This window comes from Musa acuminata, chromosome BXJ1-5 (genome assembly GCF_036884655.1).
Source record: "Musa acuminata AAA Group cultivar baxijiao chromosome BXJ1-5, Cavendish_Baxijiao_AAA, whole genome shotgun sequence".
NCBI classification, from domain to species: domain Eukaryota; kingdom Viridiplantae; phylum Streptophyta; class Magnoliopsida; order Zingiberales; family Musaceae; genus Musa; species Musa acuminata.
In genome coordinates this window covers 1,037,415-1,064,482 of record NC_088331.1, presented here as the reverse complement: position 1 = coordinate 1,064,482, position 27,068 = coordinate 1,037,415, and the positions used below count along the sequence as shown (strand labels likewise).

Below are 27,068 nucleotides of genomic sequence, written 5' to 3'. Positions count from 1 at the left end.
CTAGAGAATCGTGACTTATCTCTCTGAAAGATCTATCTCATTGGAGTTTTTTTTTTTTTTGGCATCATTCTCTTTATAAGTTTTATAAACTATCATCCCCTTAGAATACTCCACCTTATTGAACATACTATATACTATTTTGTCACCACAAATGCACTTACTATATTACGATTCTTTGCCACTCCCGTTGCGCCCCTCAAGGCTCAGTAACATGTTGGACTTATTACACACTTCAGCCTCTTATAGATGTATCATTTTCATGTTGAAGAAAAAGTTCCCTTGCTCTATGACATCAAGTTTTGATCGTCTTGGGATGGTAATAGATAGTCTATCGTTTGCATACAAGCTCTTACATGAGTACTAATTTCTTTGAGTTAGTAATTGCCCTTACATTTGTGAGTTTTGCGCAACTCTTTTAGTCATCGAGTAACATATCCCTTTTTGTATGGTCTCATCCTTTATTAAGTATTTCGCTTGCCTTAACTATCGTTAAGTTTAGTTGTCAGTGTCGAACTATAGCTCAAAGTTAACCATCTTAATCTTTATGTGCTGCGCATTCTTCCTAACTTACTTGTCCTCGTGATGTCTCTTATATAAATGATCAATCATTCCTTTGAATGTTAATTTCATATGCCCGCTTATATAAGAGATTCCTTTCTTTATATCTCTCTATCTGTTTCACTCAAATGGTCAAGCGTGTTGGGTGTCCTCAATGTAAACTCATTATGTCCCCTACGTTTTCATGTTAAGTATTTCTAAATATGTTTATCTTGCTATTATAACATATGTCATAGACTTAGCTAGTTTTGTTTAAGTCGTGTGGTACTCTTACGCGTTCGTTTATAAACTAATAACCTCATGAAAATCTCTTGTGGTCCTTTAAGGATCTTAAAAAAGAAAATAGGTTAGAAGAAGTGTTTAACTCGAAATTCTAGAAGTAAACCTACAATGTAAATTATAAATATAGACTTTACAAGCTCTGAATAATCACATGACAAAGGGTCTAATGTGATCGAGTAAAAGTCCCAATAAGTGATCACATGATATTATCATGAAATAAGACAATGAACTAACTCTATACACTGTCCTATAGGCTCATCTAACCATGTGCCACTTGGGTAACTTCTTAGTATCGTACTGATCGACACTTCACATCATTCTATAAAACTAAAAAACTCCTAAAATGACTATTTGGATGATCTATTTTTGAATAATTTTACATATATATATATATATATAATTATATACAACTTGTATTTACAGATTTAAAATAGTTAAAAAATTAACTAAAGTGGGGTTATTAAATTCATTGCAAGTCCAACATGAACTATATATATATAAATATAATATGCCTTTCGTATATATTTGTCGTGAGAGACGGAAAAGTTAACGGTTGGAAGCGCCGTTGGTGTAATGAATCGGCTCGATATTGAACCCACGCCTCAAGATTCGTAAAACGCCACGTGGTCTCTTAAGGGTTTCTTCCTCATGTGAAGCCTGCGAGCGAACGGGAAGCACCAGAGGGTGATCTTTCTTCTTTTTAAGGCGATCAAGGCGTCATTTAGTGTAGGAGGAGTGAGAAGAGGGTTTGTCCACCGCAGCCTTCGCGTCTTCCTCTGCGAGGCGAAGACGCCCGACGCAGCCGGGTTCGATATGAGGACAGCTGCAGTCTCCACCCCGTGCCCGGCCTCCGCTCTCTTCCTCCACCATTTGCCTCCTCGCTGCTCCAGAGATCCTTCTTCGCGAACCCGGCTCTCCATCAGGTTTGCTACTCTTAGGTTCTCGTACAGCCACTTATCCGGATCCGCGCAATGGGATTGGCTTTCTACATTTTTTGTTGAATTTTGTCTTCTTGTATTTTCTTCCTAAAAATGCGTGGTTTGGGTAATGCAGCCAGGCTACCGTCCAAGATCGGCATGGTGGCAAGACTAGAGGATGCTCCTCTCTTGGTTGGTCAAGGTTCGTGGTTTCTGGTCGTTTCTTTGTTGAAAGTTATAATGGTAGTATGTAGATCGAACCACTTTGAACCATCAAAGTGTGAGAACTTGTTTGTCTGATGAGTGGAAGAAGACTCATAATTAGGGTAGGCTGTCTTATATTCAGAAACAAATCTCGGTCCTTGTTGATTCTACAACATTCTTATGATGTTGAAGTTAAAACCATTTATAGGCTAATGATGATTGATATGTGCCATAAATTGATATTAATTTTTTAAGTAAACACTAGTGTTGAAACTATCAGAAAGCAACCAATGATGACGAAAAAGGCTCGAGATCTTATTTGGGCAAAGCTATGACAAGATGTTGATTGATAGATCAATTTAATTCCCTGTCCACTTAAATTAGCTACCATCTGCTTTTATATTGTGCCAAGATGAAAATTACTGAGTTTTATGTTATGTGTGAAACTAATAATGCACATGAATCTCAAGTTGAAGGCACGCCAAGAATAGTGATATGAAGAAATCTAGAAGAGAGATTATGCATCTTAATGTGACGGAATAAGGGCATTATGATCATACTATGCGAAGCAAAGATTCCATACACCAACCATTGCCATGTTCTGCTCAAGTGTTTGGAGAGAGTCTAAAATGGAGACAAAGAGGAAAGAAATATTGCACAGCCATGTGAATAGGCACATTTATTGGGCTACGAGATCACAAGTAGCAGTTCAAGATTCAGGATTAAAAGATCAGGATCGAGATTAGTTGAATAAGGGTCCAAATTTGGATTCTTGGCATATCTGCCGAAAAACATACCAGAAGTTCAATGTAGCCCTACTCCCGCATCTGTGTTTCTTCTACCTCTTTCCAGTTCTTTTGTGTTTTTAATGTTTCTCGAGACCCTTCTTTTTATTTGCTAATGGTTTAAGGATTGATCCATTCCCCATGGTTGACCCTAGGTAACACCAAAGCCCTTAAGAAAGATGAAATTAAATAAAATGGCTGCTTCAGAGTTTTAAGAAATTCCTTATGATCTTGATTGATTTGGGCTAATCTGAGACATCCCCAGGTGATTCCTAATTGATTCGGCCATACCGATATAGTTTATCTGCTCCAGTATTGATTTTTTTTTTTTTTTATACTTTTTTTTATGTGATCTGGATATCAATTTGCTGATTCCTCAGATATTGTATCTGCTATTCAATAATAGTTTTTGTGGTGTGCCCTAAGCTCCTTAAATCTTATGAGGACCCATGTTCTTAATGTGAATTACCTCTTGAACAGCAATGCTTTGGTACATGGTTACATGAACAAACTAGGTTGTAAAATTGTTTGCACCTATCATGTCATGCCAAGATGAGAAAAAGAACTTTCTTTTGCTTCTAGTATTTTTCCACATCTTGTTCAGCTTCTAGTATTTTTTCCATATCTTGTTCAAGAGCGAAGATTTTGGTTCATTTGAGATTCCAAAGATTTCTAATGTGACATGATTGCTGAATTTTGTTGTTTCTCAGTCCTATTTTTTTTTTAAAAGAGCCCAGCAAAGCCAATATTGTTGCAGTTTTATGTTGTTTTGGTTCCTTTGGCAGCTGCAGAATCCAAAATCAGCTTCAATTGAAAAAAAATTTATGCTAGATAGTGATCATGTTTTTCCTTTTGTTCTTTACTGGAAGGACTGTTTTATCTTTTAGGAGTTCATTCGGAATATTTATCTGTGTAGTTGATTAGTTTCTGAAGATTAGACAGTACATTCCAGGATCACATATCTGGTTCTACTTGAGCATTTACTCTTCAGAACATTTTCTCCAGATTGGTTCAGGATTCCGGACATATCTGAATGATAAATTTATGTTTGTGGTAAAAGCAGACATTACCAAGATACAAGAATTTGTTGAACTATCTCAATAATGGTTATCCTGGTGGAGTTGAAGTTCAGGTTTTTGATGAAGTCCAGGATCCTTAATAAAGAAAGAAATTTCTAAAGTTGAAGTTCAGGTTTTTGATGAAGTCAGGTTTCTGTACCCATTTATTGTATTTCTCAAATTGTGAAGGTTAATCTAAAAATAGCCCGGTGATTGTAGAGCTGTATTATGAATATGTAATAGTTATTGATTTTTTCATAAATGATTAATTGCCATCAAATTTATGAGAAAACAAACTGAACATTGAAAATCTGCCATATGGGAATTCATAGCTAGATGTAATCACTTGATCTCTTTTTTTGTGTTTTATGGTGGCAATGGTTTTGAAAATTACACTGACACATTACATACTTCAGTAATAAAACTTGCACAGCATATAGTAGAATAACTACTTGTGCGATTCACAAGGTTTGTGTTTTTTTTTGCGTAACAATTAGATATATCTCTTGCTGCATTAGGTAAAATTTGGCTGTGTTTGGCATTTGATATCTTTCTTCAAGGCAAAAAGATAATACTTTTGGTAACACATATTCTTTAGAAATTAAAATATTGTTAATGAGTATGATTTCTTTTTCATTCTTAAGCTAGAAAATCTAGAGCAGACATGGTGGTTTACTCATGCTGCTGGTGGTGATGGTGCTGGTAGCAACAATTTGTTCTGGTGTCAAGTTCTTCACCATGGCGTGCTTAGTGGCTTTGATTGTTGTGCCTTTTTGGTGTTGGCAACAACTGAAGTTGGCAGTTATGGTTGTGGTTGTGGTGATAAAGCTACGACAATGGTTCTACAGTGGTAGTGTCGGTGGCAGTGGATGTAGTAGTCGTATGAGTAACTGATTTTTGGGTATAGGTATGACAAAAGTTGCAATGGAGTTGATTTTTGACGAATGGTTGGTGCTAGAAGTGGCCAAGAGGAAAGGAAAACTTCATTTTGTCACATGACTGGCATGTGGGAGTTGCTAGTGGTAGGTGGCCGACTGTATGGTTGTTCCATGTTGATTCTATAGATGGAAAAGCACAAAACATTCTAATACGCAACAGTCCATTGACAAGTTATATGTTTGTAGTTTCGTTTTGTTTGTATTTTCCAACTTTTTATTCAATTCATTACTCTAATTTTAGTTCCATTTTATTCTTGATTATTGAACAATGCTTTTCTGATGATTGTACATATAGTCTTTTTCAATCTCTATAGTCTCTCAAATTTGTTCAATGTGTGTGCTTTCATTGTTGTTTCAGGATTGTATTCTTGATTATTGAACAATGCTTTTCTGATGATTGTGCATATAGTCTATCCAATCTCTATTGTCTCTCAAATTTGTTCAATGTGTGTGCTTTTATTGTCGTTTCAGGATTGTTTCTGAGAGGATTAGAAAGCGTAGATCCAATAATCAAATCTTTGCTTCCATTGCAGGTACCATCTTTGTTCTAGTTTTGTAAGTTATCATATACTAGTATAGTATTTCTATTGATATTTTAGAAAGTTTATCTCTTTTTTAATGTTAATACAACATTGATCGCTTCTTATTCAATATCTTGCATTTTTTTTGACTTGTTATGTGTTCAATTATGATTGTCCCACAACTTTTCAAATTTGTAGTCATGGTTTCTTTTAGTTGTTATTGGGAACTTTTTCCTAACTTTACATATAATAGCCTGCAACTATTGTGGTCTCCTTAATTCTTTTTCACTTATTAAAACTCTGAGTTCTCTTTCTTTCTCCGTAACTTAAGTATTGTATACTATTTTTTTATGCAACTTTTCCTTCTCAAGATTCTTGTATTTTAGCATTTTACGTCATTGCCTTACTTGACTTTCTTCATGAAATGGTTGCTCAGATGGAACTGATGCCTTGTACTGTCATACCATGTGGTGAAGTACCTCATGCTTTTATTTTAATAGATAGTCCTACATCAATTCCTTGTAGTTCTTTTAGTAACATGTTGACAATAGGTTTCTCCATTTCTTCTTGTCAAGCAGATATTTCTCTTGAGCAATCCATAGAGAATCCTTCTCTTCCAAAAGGTGACATGTGGTCTGTTCATAAATTTGGTGGGACGTGTATGGGCACCTCCAAAAGAATTCAGAGTGTTGCTGATATAGTTCTGAGTGATTCAACTGAAAGAAAGTTAATAGTTGTTTCTGCAATGTCAAAGGTGACAGATATGATGTATGAACTGGTCAACAAGGCTTCATCAAGGGATGACTCTTACATATCAGCAATTGATAACGTTTTTGAAAAGCACAAGTTAACAGCATCAGAGCTTCTTGATGGAGAGGATCTTGCCAGATTCTTATCGCAGTTGCATAATGACATTAGTAACCTGAAAACAATGCTTCGCGCCATTTATATAGGTTATAAATTATGTCTGTTGTGCTGCTTTTTTTTTTCCATTTAACTTCTACTTTAGCCAAGCCAACTGGAAACTGCTACATTGATTTCTTGATAATTTGTACTAACCAGTTTTACGTTCCTGATGGTTGACTTTTCATCCTAATATTTTTGCAAGATAGTTGCAAATTTACTATGTATTTGTTTGTTTGTTTGTTTGTTAGATGATCAGATTCAGGATTTAAGATTACATTGTCTGCAACTCTGACCAACTTCTTTTGGAAGTCTGAAATTCTTCGTAGGTATAGCTTATATGATAGACTTGCTTGTCTAAGAATACACATAAACATATTACAATTGCACACATTTTCTAGTTTCTAGCATATCCAATTCAGAAATTGCTAAAGGGGTAACTCTTAGCAATCTGGACATTGATTTGTTTGAGAAGTGTCCGTTTTATGTGTCAATTTAATCCAATCTAGAAAATCATGTAGATGATGCCTAGAAGATTATTATTGATGGCTAATGTTTTTAACTTGTGTGATGTATGAGATTAGTAAATCATTAATAATAATCCATTATGATTAAAATACATGGTTGCTATCAAATCTGTCTATTATTTTCATTTGAAACTCGGTGAATAATTAGTTTAAGAAGGAAACTATATATATATATGTATATATACATATATACATATATATATATACATATACATATACATATACATATACATATACATATACATATACATATACATATACATATACATATACATATACATATATATATATATATATATATATATATATATATACACACACGTGTATGTATACATATATATATACACATATATATATGGGAATGCACTAGAATACAGACATCAGAGTTAGTAGAGTGTTCATTAACATGAAACTTTCATCGTTCAACAGTTTTATAATTAGCTAGCCTCAAAAATGCTTGGTAAAAGTTTTCAGTTTCCATTAGAGTTATAACTATCCAAAAATGTTTTTTAGTTATTAAAATTATGATTACAAAAGATATACAATTGACTACCATCATTATCGCAACAGCAAACGTGACATGTAGGCACATATGAAGGCATTGCTCTTGTTTATCCTTGTGGATTTGACTAAAGGATGTGATCCCTGTTGAAATTCACTTAAAAAATTTCTGAAAGCAGGTTAACAATTTACCCTGGTGTATAAGAGGTCTATATAAGTCATATACAGATTCATGGACTAGAATGTAATTGTTTGGCAGTTACAGGAGTTCTTGTTGAGTTTACATTTATTTTTCTGTTGTCCTGTTGGTGATATTGGTTCTAGATGTGTGCTACTTGGCTTAAAGTTATGTTCATAGCTCCCAATCTTTTGACACTTCTGTTTTCTTCTGCAATTATGATTTGAATTGATGATAATTTTGACTTTTATGCTATATTTTGCAGCTGGTCATGCCACAGAATCTTTTTCAGACTTTGTTGTTGGTCATGGAGAATTATGGTCTGCCCAAATGCTGTCATATACAATAAAAAAGGTTTTTCATATTGTGAGACAATTATTTTTGCTAGATGTAATAAACTTATAATGACGTCAGGATCTTTCTCTGCTATGCAGCATGGAAGGCCTTGTTGTTGGATGGATACAAGAGATGTCCTTATTGTCAATCCTACCAGCTCCAATCAAGTTGATCCTGATTATATAGAGTCGGAGAAGAGACTTGAGAAGTGGTTTTTAAAAAAGCCTGCTGATATCATTATTGCTACTGGGTTCATTGCTAGTACAATTCAAAATATTCCCACTACTTTGAAAAGAGATGGAAGTGACTTCTCAGCCGCCATACTAAGTGCTCTTCTTAAGGCCCGACAAGTCACTATCTGGACTGACGTTGACGGTGTATATAGTGCAGATCCTAGTAAAGGTTTGATACTTATCTTGGATATGCTTGAAGAAGTTTTAATAAGCACGGACCGCTATACTTATCTTGTATATGCTTGGATAAGTTTTAATAAGCACGGACCGCTGTGTTATGCCAACTGGTGGTATCAGTCCATGGGCTGACTGGTATGTACCTGGCAGCCCATTTAGAGCAATACACTGAAAAATGTTCATGTATCGGTTGATACAGGGAATGTATCAGTCGGTACTGTTGGAACTTGTCTTGTATCATTTGATATGGGCTGATGGCCCGATGCTAATTGGAATTTGACCGATACCGACCCAAAATCAGGTATAATTTGACCCCAATGGCCAAATTGACTATGGGGGCCTCTTTTGGAGCTTTAAATCCTCTTCCTTCACCCTCTTTTACTCGCTTTCATTCATTCTCATATTTTCATTCTTTCTCACGGTCTTACTTGTGATTAAAGTTCCTTATTGGCTAACTCAAGATAAATGGAAGCAACTTTTACTCGTGCGACAAAGTTGCTCCTTGACGGATCCAATAAGATAAATTCAATTTTTCTTCCTTATAACATGTTCATCTATGCTTAGATACACTTTATTCTTATCTAAATACAATTTATATACTAATAGATTAGGGAAAAATCCTAGAAAGCGATTTTTTTTATATTTTCCAATCATTTTTTGAAAATCTATATTTATCGACATACCTACACATAGTATGCCAGTACCGATCAGTACAAACGAGTTCGCCTAAGGACTGATATCACTAGTCGGCAAAGCATGGCTGTCCTTGTCAGGCAGTATCGATGTACCATATGTTCGTATGTTGGTACATATTGATTTTCAGAAAAGGCTAGTACCACAAAAGTTTTTTATTCTCTCTGACTTGTCGCACAGTATGTCGCTACACTAGTACGTATTGGAGTAGGAATTTATCTCATAATAACTTGTCAAACAAACTTTTGTGGTACTTATGCTAACAAGGCTGATAAATACTTATCCAGTCAAACGATGTAACTTAACAGACTAACTTATACCATTACTTTAGGAAAACAAAGGGATCAATATTCTTTTGTCTGATATTTTAAATCCCAACAAAAATGAGATGACTTATTTGTTGTATCTTAGTACAAAATAGTTGTTATTCTTGAATCAAATGTCTTTTTAGTGGATGCTTCCAGGTGATTTTCAAGATGTCTAATTTCAAAAATATATTACCAAGGTTTCAAGTTTTGGTCCAAGATCCATATCGATCTATGACCAGTCCAAACCACTATGGGTCTGATATGAATCATTATACTGACACATGATATACTAGCATACTGGTCAGCATGTACAAAAAAAAAAGGAGAGAGGAGAGGAGGCTGGTAGCCCGAAAAGCATACTTCTTTCTGTGCCCATCCCCCACCCCAGGAAAGAAATTCCTGCTACTGCTGTTGACAGTCAACAGCTGTTCACAGGCAGCAGGCTGTCCAGATTAAAAAAATATATAAAATATAAAAAAGGCCAGGGTGAAATTGCCTGGTCTGGGTGCCTGGTTGGGCTGGGAAGTACCAGTTGGTATGTAGCAGTTCGGCCTCTTTTTGGACCCTTGGTTATTAGTAATTGAGTGCTCATGACCTTTTTTCAATGTGCAGTTAGTGAGGCTGTGATATTGAGGACATTGTCATACCAAGAGGCCTGGGAAATGGTGAGCACTCATTTTAGTTCTAAAATTGTCCACCTGTTATCTCAGAAGGCAGAAGTACTTCATGACTTGAAAATTTATATTCGTTTGCAGTCATACTTTGGGGCAAATGTTTTGCATCCGCGTACAATCATCCCGGTGATGAAGCATAGCATTCCTATCTTGATACGAAATATTTTTAATCTCTCTGCTCCTGGAACAAAAATTTGCCAGCAGCCTGTGAACGAAAATCAAGATAGAAAGAGCTTGGATTCTGTTGTCAAAGCATTTGCTACCATAGATAACTTGGCACTTGTTAACGTTGAAGGGTAAATTGACTTGTTATGGTGCATTTTTCTTGATTTTTTTTTTCTGCTTGTTTAACATTATTCAATAGTTCAATTAATCAATTTTTTAACCCTTAAAACTTTGTTTTTGATAGAACTGGGATGGCTGGCATTCCTGGCACAGCTAGTGCAATTTTTGGCACTGTAAAAGATGTCGGAGCCAATGTTATCATGATTTCGCAGGTATTCCTATGCTATCTCTTATTACCTGATTTTTTTGTTTTTAAGAAGTTCCATTTAAATTATTTGTTTACATGCAGGCTAGCAGTGAACATTCTGTTTGTTTTGCTGTGCCAGAAAGTGAAGTCAAAGCAGTTTCTTCAGCCTTACATTCTAGGTTCCAACAAGCTTTAGATGCAGGGAGACTTTCTAAGGTCTGCAACCTTTCTCTTTTCAGAAATCTACTTGAAGTGATTTATATTTTTATTTTGTTTAAGTCCTTTTTGGGTGTGTTTGGTATCGTTTCTTCTGTTTTAAAAAGAAGCTTTGAAAAATCTTCTTAGGAAACTAATTTCTGGATGTGCTTCCATACTTGTGATTACTGTTTCATAACAAATGGTCTTTAAACTTAAGAAATGCTTTTCTATCAAACAAACATTTAGTGAAGTGCTTCTCGATAATTGTTGGTAGATTAAATGCAAATAATAGCAGTAGATGAGGTCGAGGTGGTGGCCATGGCGAGGGTGGTCATGGTGGAGATGATGGTGGTTGTGGTGGTTGATGATTATGATGTCTGTAACAATGCTCACGATGGAAATGTCTATTATGGTGCTAGTGTGGTAGTGGTGGTGATGGCAATGGCGATGGTAGTATGTGCTGTTGGTAATGACAGTATTGGTGACAGAAGCTACGGTAGCCATGAAGGTGGTGATGATGGCAAATAAAGGTGATAGTGGTTGTCATAATGGTGTTCGTGGTTGTGGCTTCAAAGTATTGATAATGTTATTTGGTGGTTGTGATTAGTTGTGGTGATGGTTTGTTGTGGTAGAGGATAGAGATAGTGATGATGAGGATAATAGTTGTGATGATAATGGCATTGACTAATTACGGTGATAGCGGTGGTGATGATGGAGGTGACAATAGAGGTGTTGTTTGTAATGATGGCAATAGTCATTATGGCCAGTGACATTAGTGGTGGTGGTGGCATCGATGGTGGCAGCGGCAATGTTGATGCTGGCGGAGATAGTGGCGGTGGGTGATGGTGATGGCAGTGGCGGCATTGATGACTAGTGGTGATGGTGGTGAATAGTGGTGGTGTTGGCCAAGTGGTGTGGAGAGGGTGACAGCGGTGGTCATGTTAGTAGCTATTATGATAAATTGATGGTGATATGTGTGAAGGCCTATAACGTGATTGGCCTCAGATTCAAAAGAGGATCTAGGATAAGTTCTTTCCAGAGAAGTCAGATGGACGTCCTGATTTCTTTGGATTTTCTTAACTTCTCCTGGAAGCCCCTCTAAAAAAGGGCTATCAGATGGCAGACCTGTAAAATTTTACAAAAGGATTTTTTTTTTTTGCTTTTAGAGTTGCAAAATACCTTTTGAGATACTAAGCCAAACACACCCTTGTCTTCTTTTGCTATATGCTAGTTGAAATTGATGGTGAACAGTAGGCAATGTTGTGCATGTCAATATTTTTGGTGTCTGCCTTTGTACAAAACCTAAATTACAGATAGCTGCATACTTCCATATGGTGCTTGTTAGTTATTGGATGGAACCATCGAGACCATATTGTATGTTTAGTCGGAAAGCAAGTGCATGGCTTGGTTAGAACATACAAATAAATTATGCGTCATTGCATTACTTTTGTTTGCTATTTTCTTCATGTTTGTTTATCCTTCTGCTGTTGCTTCTTCACATCACCTGTGTTGCTAAGCCATCTTCAAGTCTCCAAGATGCTGCTTCAGATAATGTGAATCAGATTATTCTCTAACACTAGCCTAGAATTAAAGATAGATGACACATTAGAACTAAATGATCAAAAACATGGCAAATAAATTAGAGAAAGGTTTTTCTCATGCTCCTACCATATCCTTGTAATCTATTGCAGAAACTACTACTGTCTTTGCTTAGTTTGTGCTCTGGACAATTTAAATGTCTTTTTCCTATCTATAACCTCTGGTTCGTTATACCTTGTTCAGGTTGAGGTCATTCCCAAGTGTAGCATTTTGGCTACTGTTGGCCATAAAATGGCCAGCACCCCTGGAGTTAGTGCTACGCTTTTTGATGCACTAGCGAAGGTATTTCTGTACTGCATTCTAATAGTTATTAAATGTGGATCATAATGAAATGATTACTTTGACATACTGGAGTTGCTTGTTACCTCAAGCACTTTATAAATTTTTTGTCTTCCAGGCTAACATAAATGTGCGAGCCATTGCTCAAGGTTGCAGTGAGTACAACATAACCGTTGTGCTGAAGCAAGAAGATTGTGTAAGAGCTCTAAGGGCTGTTCACTCGAGATTCTACCTTTCAAAAACAACATTAGCCATGGGTATCATTGGACCAGGTCTAATTGGTGGAACGCTGCTGGATCAGCTAAGGGATCAGGTTATTGAAAACATAGCTGTATTATTATTTTTATTTTAAAACTGACTAATATGTTTGTTTGACAAGATTTCCTGTTAGTAATGAGATAAAAGGTCCATGATGATTTATTTTTGCAAGTGTCTTTCTTGCTTGGATTTGGAAATTTCTTCCCATATAAAAAAAAATCATTATGTTGCTCCAATGCTGAAATTATAAAAAATTATTAATATTTAAGTTAAACATATGTTCAAGATTTTTGATATTCTATATCTGAATTACTTTGTTTATGATATCATTTGAAAAGCTTAGTGACTTGATTGTTCATGAAGGATTTTCGATCAGAAACTTCTGGATAATTTTTTCTTTCTGTTTATTCTTCAACTAAAATGTAACTGTTGATTGAAGGAAAAACCGTCATCGACATGAAGTGAATTGAATTAAGAGTGGGTATGAGAGTTGATTCATGTGCCCCTGCGAACTTAATCATGTTTGACGGGAGATTTTGGATTACATGATGGTTAGTTGAAATATTGCAGAAACAAAAGGCACATGGCTGTATAGACTCTGTGTTAAAAGAGCATATTTTAGGAGTTCATCTCATTGGATTCTCTTTGCATAACTAAGTTTGAATTATTGATGGTAGATTTCCTGTGGGAGGTTGGACTCTTGTAGATGTTCCCAGCCTCTATGCCTTTGACTATTTATTTAATTCAACCATATCGTTGGAGATTTTTCTTGTTCATTTGTTTTTACTATTGTTGGTTCACTACATGCCAGATAATAAGATTACCACTGCAGCTTATTATACATCATTATTCATGTACACTCAATGTGCTCAAGTTTCTGGTATCGTTGACTTTTAATTACTTAAATCTATAGTTTCTATTAACATATGGCATTAAGCTTCCCAAGTCTGGTACACCTGTTATCTTGCCTTCGGTATCTATAACTCGTGGCATATTATCTTTTTATGATTTTATGAGTTCTCTTGATGATTTGAACTACATTCTGGCACTAAATGAAATGTTATGCATGTCAATTTGCAGGCAGCAGCTCTCAAGGAAAAGTTCAACATTGATCTGCGTGTCATGGGTATCACTGGTTCACAGACAATGATTTTGAGTGACATGTAAGCTAGTAAACCTGCGCAAGTCCCTGTTTTTATACTTCATCTATTTAATAGTTCACTTTCATTTGGAGTCTTGGACTAGTAAAATGCCATCAATTGAACTAGTACCTCTATAAGGCATGTTAATAGTTCACTTTCATTCCCACACCTAAAAGAGAAGCAGTGAAGGAAAAAAATAAATATAAAAAAATCAGAGCTAATGGCTTACTATGGTAGGAGCAACCTCTTTTCTGGACTTTTTAAGACTTAAGCTGATGTTGAGGCAAAACTATGTTTTAATCACTCCCTGCTCCATTAATCAAGAAGCAAGAACTGTCTCCATGGTCTAGGTTGTGTTATTTTAATTTTCATACTGTTTCATTGATCAATTAAGTCTTTTTATAGAGGGATTTTCTCAACTATGTTGTGTTATTCTAATTATCATAGTAGCTGGTTTGAGTTATGCTTACTAGGATGCAAGTGCCTCTGCAATTGTGCATTAATTTAAATAAAGGTATATTTTAAATGAAGGTTTCAAATATTGGTCGGATCAGAATCTACGGATTTGTATTTACTGGTCTGACCAAATGGCCAGTGCCAGACCGTATAGGAGGTTGTCACTGGTTGCTTTTATTTTTTATTTATTGATATTGGAGGTACATATTGGTATACTGATATTGTACTAGTCTGACTGATTGCTGAAATCGGTATTGGGTTGGTTGAAACTTTGAAACCTTGAATAAAATGCAAAAATAATCAAGATAATGGAGTAATACATTATGAATTATGAGTATAAATCAAAGAAAAAAGATGATAAACCTTTAGACATTTGTTATATTGGTTCAATCATCATTCATCAACCTAAATTTGTATTAAGCAGCTTGAAAAGGTTGAAACAAGTTGTTTTTGTATAAGATGGGAGAAATCAGAGTGGCAGGATAATTGTGAAAAGAGAATGCATGGTGTAAAAGAATGGAGAAAGGAACAAAACATTGGCCAAGTATGATGTCTTGGGAAGATAGCTGTGCAGATAATGCGATAGAAAAGTGAGGTGAATTAGATGAATGGGAATCAGCAAAACTACATAGAAGCGGGAGTAAATAAAGTGGAAGTGTAGATGATAAGGCAGGAGCAAAGATGAGGACTGGCTCCCATCGGAGTAAATAAACTGGTGATTGTCAATCATTTTTGCTTCTAGATGCTAAAAGAAAAAGGTCCTGGGAATTTTTTCAGGACATGTTTTTGGCCATCCATTGTAAGATAGACAAGTGCCATCTACAATATTGTTTATTTCTTAATACCAAGTGATTTAGATAGTCAGAACCTCCCTGAAATGGGCCAAAGTTGTTGTGAGTTGCTGAATTTCAGTCAGATCAGCTAATCCAATCAAATTGACAAGTAGTAACTCCTCTTTCCCCTTGGATTTGCCTTGGGAAGATTGGCCTAGGGGCCCAGTCCAAATCTGTTTTATTTAGAAAACAACAGCTTTGGCTTCAGTCACAATTGAGGCAGACTTGGTAAGTTCATAATCATGTTTATACATCCTCTTCCTAACTTCAGATTTGCTGCTTTCTTCAGGGGAATAGACTTGAGTAGATGGCGAGAAATACAGAAAGAAAAGGCTGAAGTGGCTGATCTAGACAAATTTGCTAAGCATGTGAATGAAAATCACTTTTTCCCAAATACAGTGTTGGTTGATTGCACAGCTGATACGAATGTTGCAAACCACTACTATGATTGGCTACAAAAGGGCATCCATGTCATTACCCCTAACAAAAAGGCAAATTCTGGACCGCTTGATCGGGTAATTTTATCCCTTCTCCTTTCTTATGGGAATATTTTCTTGTCATTGTTGCGTCAGTGAATTGACTTTTGTGCTGCTTTCTTAGCTCATTTTTTCTGTATTTTCTTGCTTGACTTGTTTTACTATATTACAGAGGGACTTCGTTAAATTAGGACCTTCTGTATGATGAAATAACTAGCTACATGGTCTTCATAGATAGAGGCTTGTTTCTTTTGCACCCAAAGGCCTCAGGAAGTGTTCTGAAAACATATTTCTTTTAAGACACAAGGTGCTTCTGGAATAGACGACAAAATATGCCAGTTCCCTTATTTTTGTTTGAGTTAGTGTATAAGTTGGAAATTTGTTTGCTAATAGTTATATAATTGAGGGGACTCTATTTGTTCTCCAATCACTAAAGGTTTCTTTTGTGGAAACAATTCTACGTTAGATTATATTTATTCTAAGCTTAGGCTTGTCTCACTGACTATATTGGGCATTGCCCTACTGGTGTACCTCCGTACAATCTTACTCTATTTCCTTTGACTTTTGCAAAGAGATGAAAATTTTGCCTCTTTGCTTCTCTGGATTTTGTAAGTCAAGAATGGATCAAAACTTGGGACCATCAGGTGGGCTAGTTTGAAGGCTTTATAGTTAAATATTAGCAAAATAGCAGCATAGTAAGTTGTTTCTTCATCATTTTGAAATTCTATAGAATCCTTAAGTTGGTGACATTGAATTCTCTATGGTTACCCTTTCAACTCCTCATATGTCTCATACATTTCATTACAAATGCTGACATGCTTCATCAATGTGCAGTATCTAAAACTAAGGACGTTACAGCGGCTATCCTACACGCACTACTTCTATGAGGCAACTGTTGGTGCTGGACTCCCAATCATTAGCAGTTTGCAGGGACTTCTTGAAACTGGTGACAAGATTTTGCATATCGAGGGCATTTTTAGGTAATGCATAGAGCGAGAGATTTAATGAAAAATCATTGCACTTAGAGAAACAATTTCACATGGCTGAATGATCGACACCTGTATTTTCCTGGGTTGCTGTTAATATTGCAGTGGAACTTTGAGTTATATTTTCAACAATTTCAAAGGTACACGAGCCTTTAGCGAAGTGGTATTCGAAGCAAAAGAGGCTGGATATACGGAGCCTGATCCTAGAGATGACCTATCCGGAACAGATGTTGCCAGAAAGGTGAGGATATATTTCTGTTTCCTGATTGACTAGTTTATTCTGAATGTTTGTTTGTATTAGGATGGTTTTGTATGAAATTACTGTTGGGACCTGTAATTAACTATGATTTTACTGGCTTTCATTGGGTTAATATTGTCTTTTATTAGCCGCTAGAACTAAATTTGCTTCTTTCAATGGCAGGTCATAATTCTTGCAAGAGAGTCAGGTCTTAAGCTTGAGCTTTCCGATATACCTGTCCAGAACCTTGTCCCAGAGCCATTAAGAGTAAGAATATGTAGGGTTGCAGCTGTGGCTTGTAACTTGTGTATGATGCTCTCTGACATGTGTATTTGTAGGCATGTTCTTCGTCAGACGAATACATGCAGCAGCTCCCTAACTTTGACAAAGAATTGTCAGATGAACGAGATGATGCTGAAGCCTCAGGGGACGTGAGTGATTTTATCCTTTTTCATTTTTTTCAATCTTTGTTTTCTGAGACAATAATTCCTTGCAAGATGGACTCGTTTAACTTGTCTTAAAAATGTAGGTGTTGAGATATGTTGGTGTTGTCGATGTCGTTAATGATAAAGGATCGGTGGAATTAAGGAGATACAAAAAAGAGCACCCTTTCGCGCAGCTGTCTGGATCTGATAACATTATAGCTTTCACCACCACACGATACAAGGATCAGCCACTCATTGTCCGTGGGCCTGGAGCTGGCGCAGAAGTCACTGCCGGTGGAGTTTTCAGTGATATTCTGAGATTGGCATCTTATCTTGGTGCCCCATCTTAATGCCCACATCTTCAATGATTTTAGTGATAATTCCGATTCTTTCACCCCATACCGTGGGTGATAAAGAGAAGCTTAAGCTTTCATCGGGAACCAGTTGTCTCATTCGAGCTTCGGTTGCATGACAATGTGCGACAGATGAAATTTCCGATCACGTAATATCACATGGGTAACATACTCTCATATGGCTGTCAGGCCTTTTTTTGTCTATTTCAAATCCTATAGACTGTCCTGTATTCGATCTGTCTTTGCAAATTGCATTTCTCCTTGAATTAGAATAAAGTGAACAAGCAGTGTTTCCTAGCATCATTTCTCGATCGATCACCGTTGGATAGCTGCGAGAAGCATATCAATTTTCAACAAAGCATTGTGGCATTGATGCAGCCAAAGCACTGGTATGTTTTCTGCTGTTTGTAAACATGGCTCTCATTTCGGTGAATATATACAATATGCTTACAATCGTAGGATTTGGACTTGATGGTTTGTTGCTGTTAAATCGACTACTTCAGCACTAACTCATCATTAATTGGAACTTGCTTGGAGTACAAAAGATCATCCCCAAAGTTTGTGAGTAATTCACGGATCTCAAGTTTTGACTTGTTTGAATCCTGTCTTTTCAACATCTACTTCCTTTCAATGTACATGATGTCTCCAGTTAGCTACCTGCTAATTAATACTCGAGGTCAACTCTTGAGACTCTTTGAACCCATGCATGCTCTGCCTCACGATTCCATGGTTGACCAAGAAAGTTCTCTTGCTCTTCCCTTGACTTGAGAGTTGTGTGGTTTAGTCGTCCCAAGAACGAACGTCACGCAAGTTGTTTCTGCATCTTCTTCAGACACTTGTTGGGTAGTAGTTCGGTGGGAGTGGTCGGAAGAGTGCTTGCATGCCTAACATTTATTGTCCCTTTAATGACAGGTTGAACGAATGCCTGACGCTGCTGCGCTACGTGTTTAGCTTCCCATGGCACGTAAGCTGTTTTGATCGAGCTATGATTCGGGACTGTGGACCTCCGGAGAAACTAACGTGACGGTGACGATATTGGCGTTCTTGTTTTGACCTGTTATGGAATCGACTGCGTCAGCGATCGAGTGGTCGTATGCGGAGACCGTGCGCCCGCCGCTGCCGCTGCCGCTGCCGCTGCCGCTGCCAGGAAATGCTCGGTAAGACCCTCATGTCGAAGAGACTGCGCGAATTAGGTTTTTATATACATGACTAATTATTTTAACTTTAATATAAGTATAAAAAAATGGCCTGTTAATTTAATTGAAAATTTATTTATTTTCCTTCGATTTTCGTCGGTCATTTGTCCTTAAAAATAAATTAAATCGATAAACTTTGTCTCACTTAAAAAGTAAATTAAAAAAATATGTTTGCAAATGGAGACAAAAGAAAACTATAGAAGCCTATATCATATGATTTAAAATCTTAACAAGATCGTGATGTAATGTTTGATTCACTATAGTTTCCTCTCCGTGACATATATAATATTGTGATACAGCTTGATGTTATGTTGTCTTATTAATCCAATCAATCCTTTTATATATATATATAAATTAGCATTAGAATGACTGACTTATTTCTGAATGCCTCTTTTAAGTCCATTTTAATTTTATTTCTTGGGGAGGAAAAGAAAATTAATTCTAATCGGTAATAAATCATAGAACGTAACCTTTCCTACACGTTTCGCTTACCCTTCCCGACGTCCCATCCCCAGCGGGCCCCGCACTCGAGCATGATTTTAGAGAAGTATTGACTCTCTCTCTCTCACCAACTGCCCCGTTTTGACTTCCCGTCACTCGGCGCCCTCCTACCCAGCGACATTACCTGGCCCCACTGGATGTGTGCCGGGCCCCACCTCTGCAACCGACACTCTAGTCCTTCTCCGAAGTGACAGCAGCCGGCCCCACCGACACGGACTCGAGGACTCCGATTCCCAAACCCGTCGTCTTCCGCTTGCGCCTCTCTCTCTCTCTCTCTCTCTCTGTCTGGTTTCCACACTCGCGCGTGCTTCCAAGGACGCGACCTTTTTGCCCTTTCTTCTTTTCTCTTTATCGGGGATCAGAATAGGAATAGGGCTTGCTTCCCGTGTCATGCCCCCCTCGCCTCCCGATTGGTAAAGCTTCTCGCTTGTTTCATTCCGCCTCCGCCATGAACCGCCTTCTGACGGTGGTAGCGGAGGCCGCCGACTACTCTTTCGCCGTCGAGTACAATGGCCCCCCGCTCCCATACGAGATCCCCCGCGCCGTTCCCATCGACGTCAACCGCATCCCTCTCGCCGCCGTCGCCCCGCCCTCCGCGGTCCTCTCCGACCTCCCCGTCGTCCACCCCCTCCCCTCCCCTTTCAAGAAGCCGCCGCCGCCGCCGCTCCCTGCGCCGACGCTGATCCCGCCGCTCCCCGCCGCGTCCCCGACCTCCGTCATCGAGAACCACGACGACATGGACGGCCCTGACGCCGATGTCTCCGGCGCGCTGGGCTCCTCCGGCTTCCCCGACATCTCCACGGAGCTCTCGGAGGTCGTGGAGAGCTCCGGCGCAGTCGGGTTCTCCGACGATCTCGGTTACGACGCGACTTCCTCGAACGAGATGGTGCCGAACCGGCTCTCGACCGAGTCGGCCCTCAGCTCGGAGTTGAGCTTCCGGTCGTCCGCCTCCGGCGACGAGGACGAGGACGAGGCCGTCGCTACCCATGCGAAGAAGGCGCTGCTCGTGACCTTCCAAGAATCCGGCCAGTCTGGTGATTCCATGTCGCCGGCGATAGGACTCACTCCTCGTACGAGGTCGGAGGAACTGGAAATGCCGATAAAAAAGGGAGCTTGCTATAGGTGCCTGAAAGGAAGCCGTTTCACGGAGAAAGAGTCCTGCTTGGCCTGCGACGCAAGGTACTGCAGCGGGTGCGTGTTGAGGGTCATGGGCTCCATGCCCGAAGGTAGGAAGTGCGTTTCTTGCATTGGTTATCCGATACTGGAGTCAAATAGGGAGAGACTGGGGAAGAGCTCCCGGGTCTTAAAGAGGTTACTGAGCTCTCGGGAAGTGCATCTGGTGATGAAGGCCGAGAAGGACTGCGAGACAAACCAATTGAGACCGGAAGATATTTGTGTTAACGGGAAGAAGCTCACCCTGGAGGAGATGGTCCTGTTGAAAAGCTGTTCTTGTCCTCCTAAGCTGAAGCCTGGATTGTATTGGTACGACAAGGTCTCTGGTTACTGGGGAAAGGTGAGCTACTGCATTACGTTCTAGACGTCCTACTTTGGCATTTCTACAATAAAAGAACATAAACATGTGCTGAAAGAACATAAAGATGGTGCACTTAATTGTCTAGAAAACCAGGAATATCTTCTAGCGATTGTCTTCTGTTCCGGGGTCAATATATCAATGCAATGCATTGATGTTCCAAAATAAAGAATAATGTCAACTGTTAAATGTTGCTCTCCTTTATGAGCAAAAATCATTGAATGGCTGGGTTCGTCAAACATGTGTTTTGTCTGTCTTTTTTTTTTTTAATCTCTATTTTCTTTGTCATATGAATAATTTGGCTTTGATATTGATGCAATAATCAACAGGAAGGGCACAAGCCCGACAGAATCATTACTCCACACCTTAATGTTGGGGGTACTTTAATGCCAAATGCAAGCAATGGAAACACTGGAATCCTGATAAATGGTCGGGAAATTACTAAAATTGAGCTGCAGATGCTGAAGGTACATGGCTCAAAGCTTTAGTGCTTCTTTAGATATCTGATAGAGATTTAGAATTTAATGCAATCTACCTGCATTGCAGTGGGCAGGAGTCCATTGTGCTGGGAGTCCTCATTTTTGGCTGAATGCTGATGGGACATACCTGGAGGAAGGACAGAAGAATATAAAAGGACAGATTTGGGGAAAGGTGAGCCCTAATCATGCTCGTCTTGTAGTTTCTTCTGTAACATGTAGACCGCCAGTGATTGATATTCTGATGGTTTCTTGTTTGCAGCCTATTATGAAGCTGCTCTGCCCTGTTCTTGCATTGCCATTTCCTAGTAAGGTTGCAAATCCTTCTGGAGAAGAGGTAAATAAGTTGTTCAACAGAGCTGTTTCCGAGTGCTTTGATGTAAAAGCACTCCAGAAGATTTTGTTGGTTGGACACCATGGATCAGGGACGGGTACAATTTTCAAACAGGTACTTTTGATGAATGCGACACAGATTGCAATAACAGAAAGCATCACATACTTAGGCCAGTAATTGTTTTGTCCGATAGATGTAGATGAATGCTTCTATTTTCATGTTTAGAGCAGCCAACTATAGGAACCTTTTAGTCAAAGGTTTTGTCTAATCTTGTAAAAGTACATCAGAATGTTGAGAGCATGTCATTGATTTTTAGCATATTTTATGTCCTTGTGGTCCTGACTTTCTTTGTGGACCGTTGTGCTTATATGGAACTTGCCCAAAGTAATACATGACATGAAGTTTGAACACTGAACTAGGGTGATGCTTTTTATTTGTTAGTTATGAGCCTACAATAAGAAATCAAAGCATGCAATTGATGCAAAAGTAGTCCCAATTTCTGATTTACTTGCCATAGTGTGCCCTATGCCAAATACTGGTTCACATGGCATACTACGTGATGTGTGTCACAGCACAGGGATTGTGCTGATTGGCATGGGTTTTGGCACAGATCCTGCAACGGGTGGATGTTCTTTGCACTGTGCTTGAAAGGCATCATCAGCATTCCATGTGCTGATACCAGCACAGTTCAGAACAGCCGAAGCAGGGCAAAAAAAAAACTTAATTGTGATTTTAATAAAAAGAGGAGGTAGATTGTCAGATTGGGTAGTTATTTTGCCAGGTTTGACTGTATATCCTTAGATGGGGGGTGATTCCTGGAGATCTTGTAACCATTTTGTTATCTGACGTTTGAGGAGCTTATATGAACAGAAAGGTTTTCTAATTAGAAGGTTGTACCCTTTTTGCGATCAATGAATTATATAGGCGAAAAACAGCTGAAACCAGTTGGGAACCGAAAGAATCTTGCCTAAGGTATATTACTTTTTGTAGATAGTTCATCAGGAACTCATTCTTGATTCGGTCTATTTCTGGGTTCTCCTCTTCCAACCAGTGTGGGAAGTGTGTCTAAATAACTAAATTTAATGAATAAAATTCATGACTCTTTAATTTTAGGAGTATATCAGTTATAACCAACTTAAAAAAAAAATACTTTTGCTTTCCTCTAATGAAATTTAAGTTCAGTTGCTGTTTAGTATTACATAATTCATGAATAAAAGTATGATCTGCTTCTAGCTGATTATTGACATGGCCATTTACTGTTGTCTGGTCTACCATGATTGTTCTCTGTTTAGGAACTGAAATTGCATCCACTGTTTTGAATTAAAGTTTATGGACTTCTTTCTTTGCCTAGTGTTCTAACTTTAGCTAGTGGAAGGTTATGATATTTGATAACTTGATGTGTTAAATGGGATCGTCAACTATTTAAGCTGATGACAGTGAAAAAGTCCATGCTTGCCTATAGTATACATTGTTGTCAACTTTATTTTTTAGCCAGCGGCATTACAATAACATTTGAAACAACTCTTAAACTATTTTTACACATTTCATTTTAGAAAATAATTTATATTTACTTAAAATGTGAGATGTGCATACAATTTTTTATATATCTTCGAGAATGACAGTTTGATAATCTTAGATACATTTTCCATACTTGTCACTTATAGTTACCTAATATCTTCGTTGGCTACATTATTAGGCTAAGTACTTGTCGCTTATATTTACCTAATATATTCATTGTCTACCTTTATTAGGCTAAATTCTTGTATAGAAGTGTTCCTTTCACGGAGGATGAGCGTCAAGACATTAAGCTCATGATACAAACAAGCATATACAACTACCTTCTCATATTGCTTGAGGGGCGTGAATGGTTTGAAGAGGAGAGTTTGAATGAGCAAAGAGAAAACCAGCAACTAGATTCTTCAGGTACCACAATCACGTTCTATTGATGCATCGTCATTGTGCTGGTTTCCCAATAAATTATCTACACTTCACCTTTCTAGGTTCAAGGAACTGCTGGGAACATTTTTCTGTCCTAATTAAGGACTATGATTATTTGTAAAAGTTTGCATCCACCTGATAACAATATTCTTGAATCACAGCCAACACATAGCTTCATTGTAATAGTAAGATTGCTCAAGTTTCTCTTAGTACATCTATTCATTCCTCCTTGGTGGATATTCCAGTTATTGTTTCTGAATCTATCAAATCTGGAACTGTCTCTATTTTGATTATAACTTCAGTAAAAGTTGCTTATCTCTTTCTTAATATCTTACTAGTTACTACCATATAAGTATACTAAATAACTACCTACCTAGCATTAAGTTTTTGCATGGTGTAATGCGACAACAGCAATTGATGAACCTATTTTCTTTTCTTATTTTTGTTTCAATTATGGTGGCAACAATGTTGAGTCATGTACTGTGATGTTTATAAATAACATTGTCTGGAAAGATGTATTATTTAGTGTATCAGTGCTCTCAGGCAAATTACTTAAGTGGTCCTTCTATTAGCAGTTTGATGTGATGAAGTCTACTTTGAAGTCTAAAATTACTTGGAGAAGCAGGAAATTACATAATACCTAAATCGTCCAACTTAATTTGTTGAAAGCAGGAGATGACATATCAGACAAACAGAAAAAAGCCACTGAATTCTCTCTCAGTCCACAGCTGAAAGCATTTTCTGATTGTCTTCTTAAAGTTGTGGCTTCTGGCAAACTTGAAGATTTCTTCCCAAATGCGCCACTTGTAGAGGAGTTGTGGAATGATTCTGCTATTCAAGCGACATACAAGCGGTTAAATGAACTTCAGTCGCTCCCTAGCATAGCCAGTTACTTCTTAAAGCAGGTATCTTTTACTTTCTGTTCTTTTTTTTGTTATTCTGCAGCTTGATTCTTGTAATCTCAAGGTAAACACACCAGAACGTTTGAACATGATTTTTCAGTTCTACTACGATCAGATGAATGACTACAAAAATGGTTAATTAATTTGTTCTCCACATATGGGGCCATTTGTTGATGTAGGATATAATAGTAGAATAGGTACTCTAGGTAGCTCTAGATGGCAGAAGTGTTGGATAGAATTTATTGGTAAGATGAAATTGACCAGGGCAATATAAGGTATTGCTTTAGTGGTCATTTAATTTCTAACAGATCTTTATTGAGCTTCGAAAGTCCATTAGAATCTGGAAAGGGAATTGACAGCTGAAATGGTCTTGAAGTGGTGTAAGGTAGGATGCGTAGTCCAACCCAAGAATTGAAAGTTGCGCACTTATGTAGGTTTTCTAAGTTAACAGAGTGAACAGATCAAGGGATAAACATATGCATTATTTAGACCATTCAAATCTTCTGATATGTCAAGGGGTTTGTGATTTTCTATTACTTTGTTGAGAGGAAAAGGGAAAGGCTCTGGAATCCTTTTGTGCAGGTGATATAGTCCATAGTGAATTTAGTATTTTATTGAAAGCACAGATACAGAAATGGTAGCTCAATCCTACAACACAGACATCTAGATCTAGTATTGTTCTCAGAATAGAGAAGAATTACTAGATGCTAGAGACACTCAAGTAATCGACAAAAAAAAAAAAAATCCTAAAAACAGGAAGAAACTTGCTCAGTATGTAAATTTTATCAGCAGTATATATTAAGACACCAAAGTTCTTTTTTCCTTCTTAATTCTGGTTGAATCTATAGCAGTAGGACTTTTAGGTAATGCTTCTCAAATTATGACCTCCTAATACATTGGCAAAAAATCTTCAAAGATATATATATTTTTGTCTAAAAATCACAATACACTCAGATGTATATCAATTAAAATTGCCATTTTAATAATGGATGTACCGAAATGCATGGGAATGTCAATTTAATTCCATGGTCAAAACTTGTTACTAATGATTTTGTTGGAAATTCTTCAGGTTGTTGATATATCCAGAATCGAGTATGTGCCTTCTGATATTCATATTCTCTATGCTGATGGAATAACTTCCTCCGATGGTCTAGCATGTACGGAGTTCCATTTTCCACCGTTGGCTTGTGCTGGAAGTAGTATTGATGATGATGATCAACAGGAGACAATGTTTAGGTGGGTTAATATTACCTACCGTTATTGATTTGATAGTGCAAGATGTTGGAGAGATTCTAAATTTGTTGCTATAAATTACTTTTTTTCCATAAGCACTTCCAAACACATTACATTAAAGAAGGCAAATTAAAAAAAAATTCTGGATTTTCAGATGAATGAACATCCAGTCCATTTAGACTTTGTGATTTGGTGCTGCATATTATAATTCCTTGAGTTCAAGATTCTTTTACATTACTAGAAAGTAGAAACTCTATTTAGACCACAACATAGGCTGTCAAATGGCTTAGAGAGTTCGTGATTTTTATTTAATGATGCAATGTTTGATGACAGAATCTTTCTTTTCTCATCATCTAATACAAGCAATGCGTAAACTTTAACTTCTCATTTGCTGCAGGTATCAGCTCATCAGAGTCCACAGCAAAGGCCTTGGGGAGAATTGCAAATGGCTAGACATGTTTGACGATGTCCAGATCGTGGTTTTCTGTGTTGCTATAACTGACTATGACGAATACTATGAAGATTCGAATGGGGTAGTCATGAACAAGATGATGGAGAGCAGAAGGCTCTTCGAGTGCATCGCCAGTCATCCGACCTTTGAGCAGAAAGATTTTCTTCTGATCCTCAGTAAATTCGATCTGCTTGAGCAGAAGATAGACATGTCTCCTCTAACCTCGTGTGAATGGTTCGACGACTACAGTCCTGTAGTAAGTCGACATCCACAGAGCAAAACCAGCCGTGGTGTCCCCATTGGTGCCACCAAGGCGCAGCAAGCCTTTCAATACATTGCTGTGAAATTTAAGAGGTTATTCTTTTCGATGACCAGGAGGAAACTCTATGTGGTTCAGGCAAACGGTTTAGATTCAGATTCCGTCGACGCAGCACTTCGATACTCAAGGGAGATCATCAAGTGGGAAGAAGATAGGTTTGTGGGTGGCACCATTGAATCAATGTATAGCACAGAGCCAAGCTCCTTCTCTCAGTGACATCTTCAGGAAGAAATAGCTGTGAATATATAGCCTTCTCTTTTTCTTTTTTCTTTTTTTCATTGTTGCCTTCATCTAAAATGTCATCCATGTTGTGTGTATCCATTATTTGTAATAGCTCAGTGCAAGAAATAGGTTCTTTGTGTATGTCCATTAGAAGATTCAACCACCTTGTTAGTGATCTGTACATTGGTGGGCGGCTATGCAAATAAGCTTCCTGATGAAGTGTTTCAGAGTAAATATTGTGTCTCTCATGAGTGTTTTGTTTTTGCTAAAAAGAAATTATTTGTACTACTTACTTAAAAAAAGCATTTGTTTGCTGCATCACTGCTTTCTTTGCTTTTGGTAATCATATCATAATTAGTAGTGATTAAATAGTGTTTATTATTGGATCAATGCGGGAGCCATTAATTGGAGGTATATATATATATGTATGTATATATATGTATGTATGTATATATAT

At 37.6% G+C, this 27,068-nt stretch overlaps 2 protein-coding genes across 3 annotated transcripts; both read left to right on the top strand.

Moving 5' to 3' along the window:
* The first annotated feature begins 1,504 nt into the window (after positions 1-1,504).
* LOC135672885 (bifunctional aspartokinase/homoserine dehydrogenase 1, chloroplastic-like) lies at positions 1,505-17,792 on the top strand. The gene is made up of 19 exons (XM_065181357.1): positions 1,505-1,763; positions 1,894-1,959; positions 5,214-5,275; positions 5,842-6,216; positions 7,638-7,726; positions 7,807-8,110; positions 9,732-9,784; positions 9,875-10,089; positions 10,203-10,290; positions 10,368-10,481; positions 12,246-12,344; positions 12,460-12,654; positions 13,680-13,762; positions 15,320-15,545; positions 16,341-16,486; positions 16,598-16,733; positions 16,914-16,997; positions 17,069-17,161; positions 17,260-17,792. The coding sequence occupies exons 1-19, from the start codon at positions 1,654-1,656 to the stop codon at positions 17,503-17,505; spliced, it is 2,784 nt and encodes a 927-aa protein (XP_065037429.1). The 5' UTR covers positions 1,505-1,653; the 3' UTR covers positions 17,506-17,792.
* Positions 17,793-19,478: 1,686 nt separating this feature from the next.
* LOC103983588 (extra-large guanine nucleotide-binding protein 1) lies at positions 19,479-26,826 on the top strand. Of its 2 annotated transcripts, none has more exons than XM_009400825.3 (8): positions 19,479-20,718; positions 21,066-21,203; positions 21,283-21,387; positions 21,475-21,660; positions 23,298-23,469; positions 24,157-24,389; positions 25,456-25,622; positions 26,017-26,826. In XM_009400825.3, exons 1-8 carry the CDS (start codon positions 19,654-19,656, stop codon positions 26,603-26,605), a joined length of 2,655 nt encoding a protein of 884 aa, XP_009399100.2. In that variant the 5' UTR covers positions 19,479-19,653; the 3' UTR covers positions 26,606-26,826. The 2 variants fall into 2 exon arrangements, with proteins under 2 accessions (XP_009399100.2, XP_065037428.1); XM_065181356.1 differs by having other exon boundaries at positions 24,154-24,389.
* The last annotated feature ends 242 nt before the right edge of the window (positions 26,827-27,068 follow it).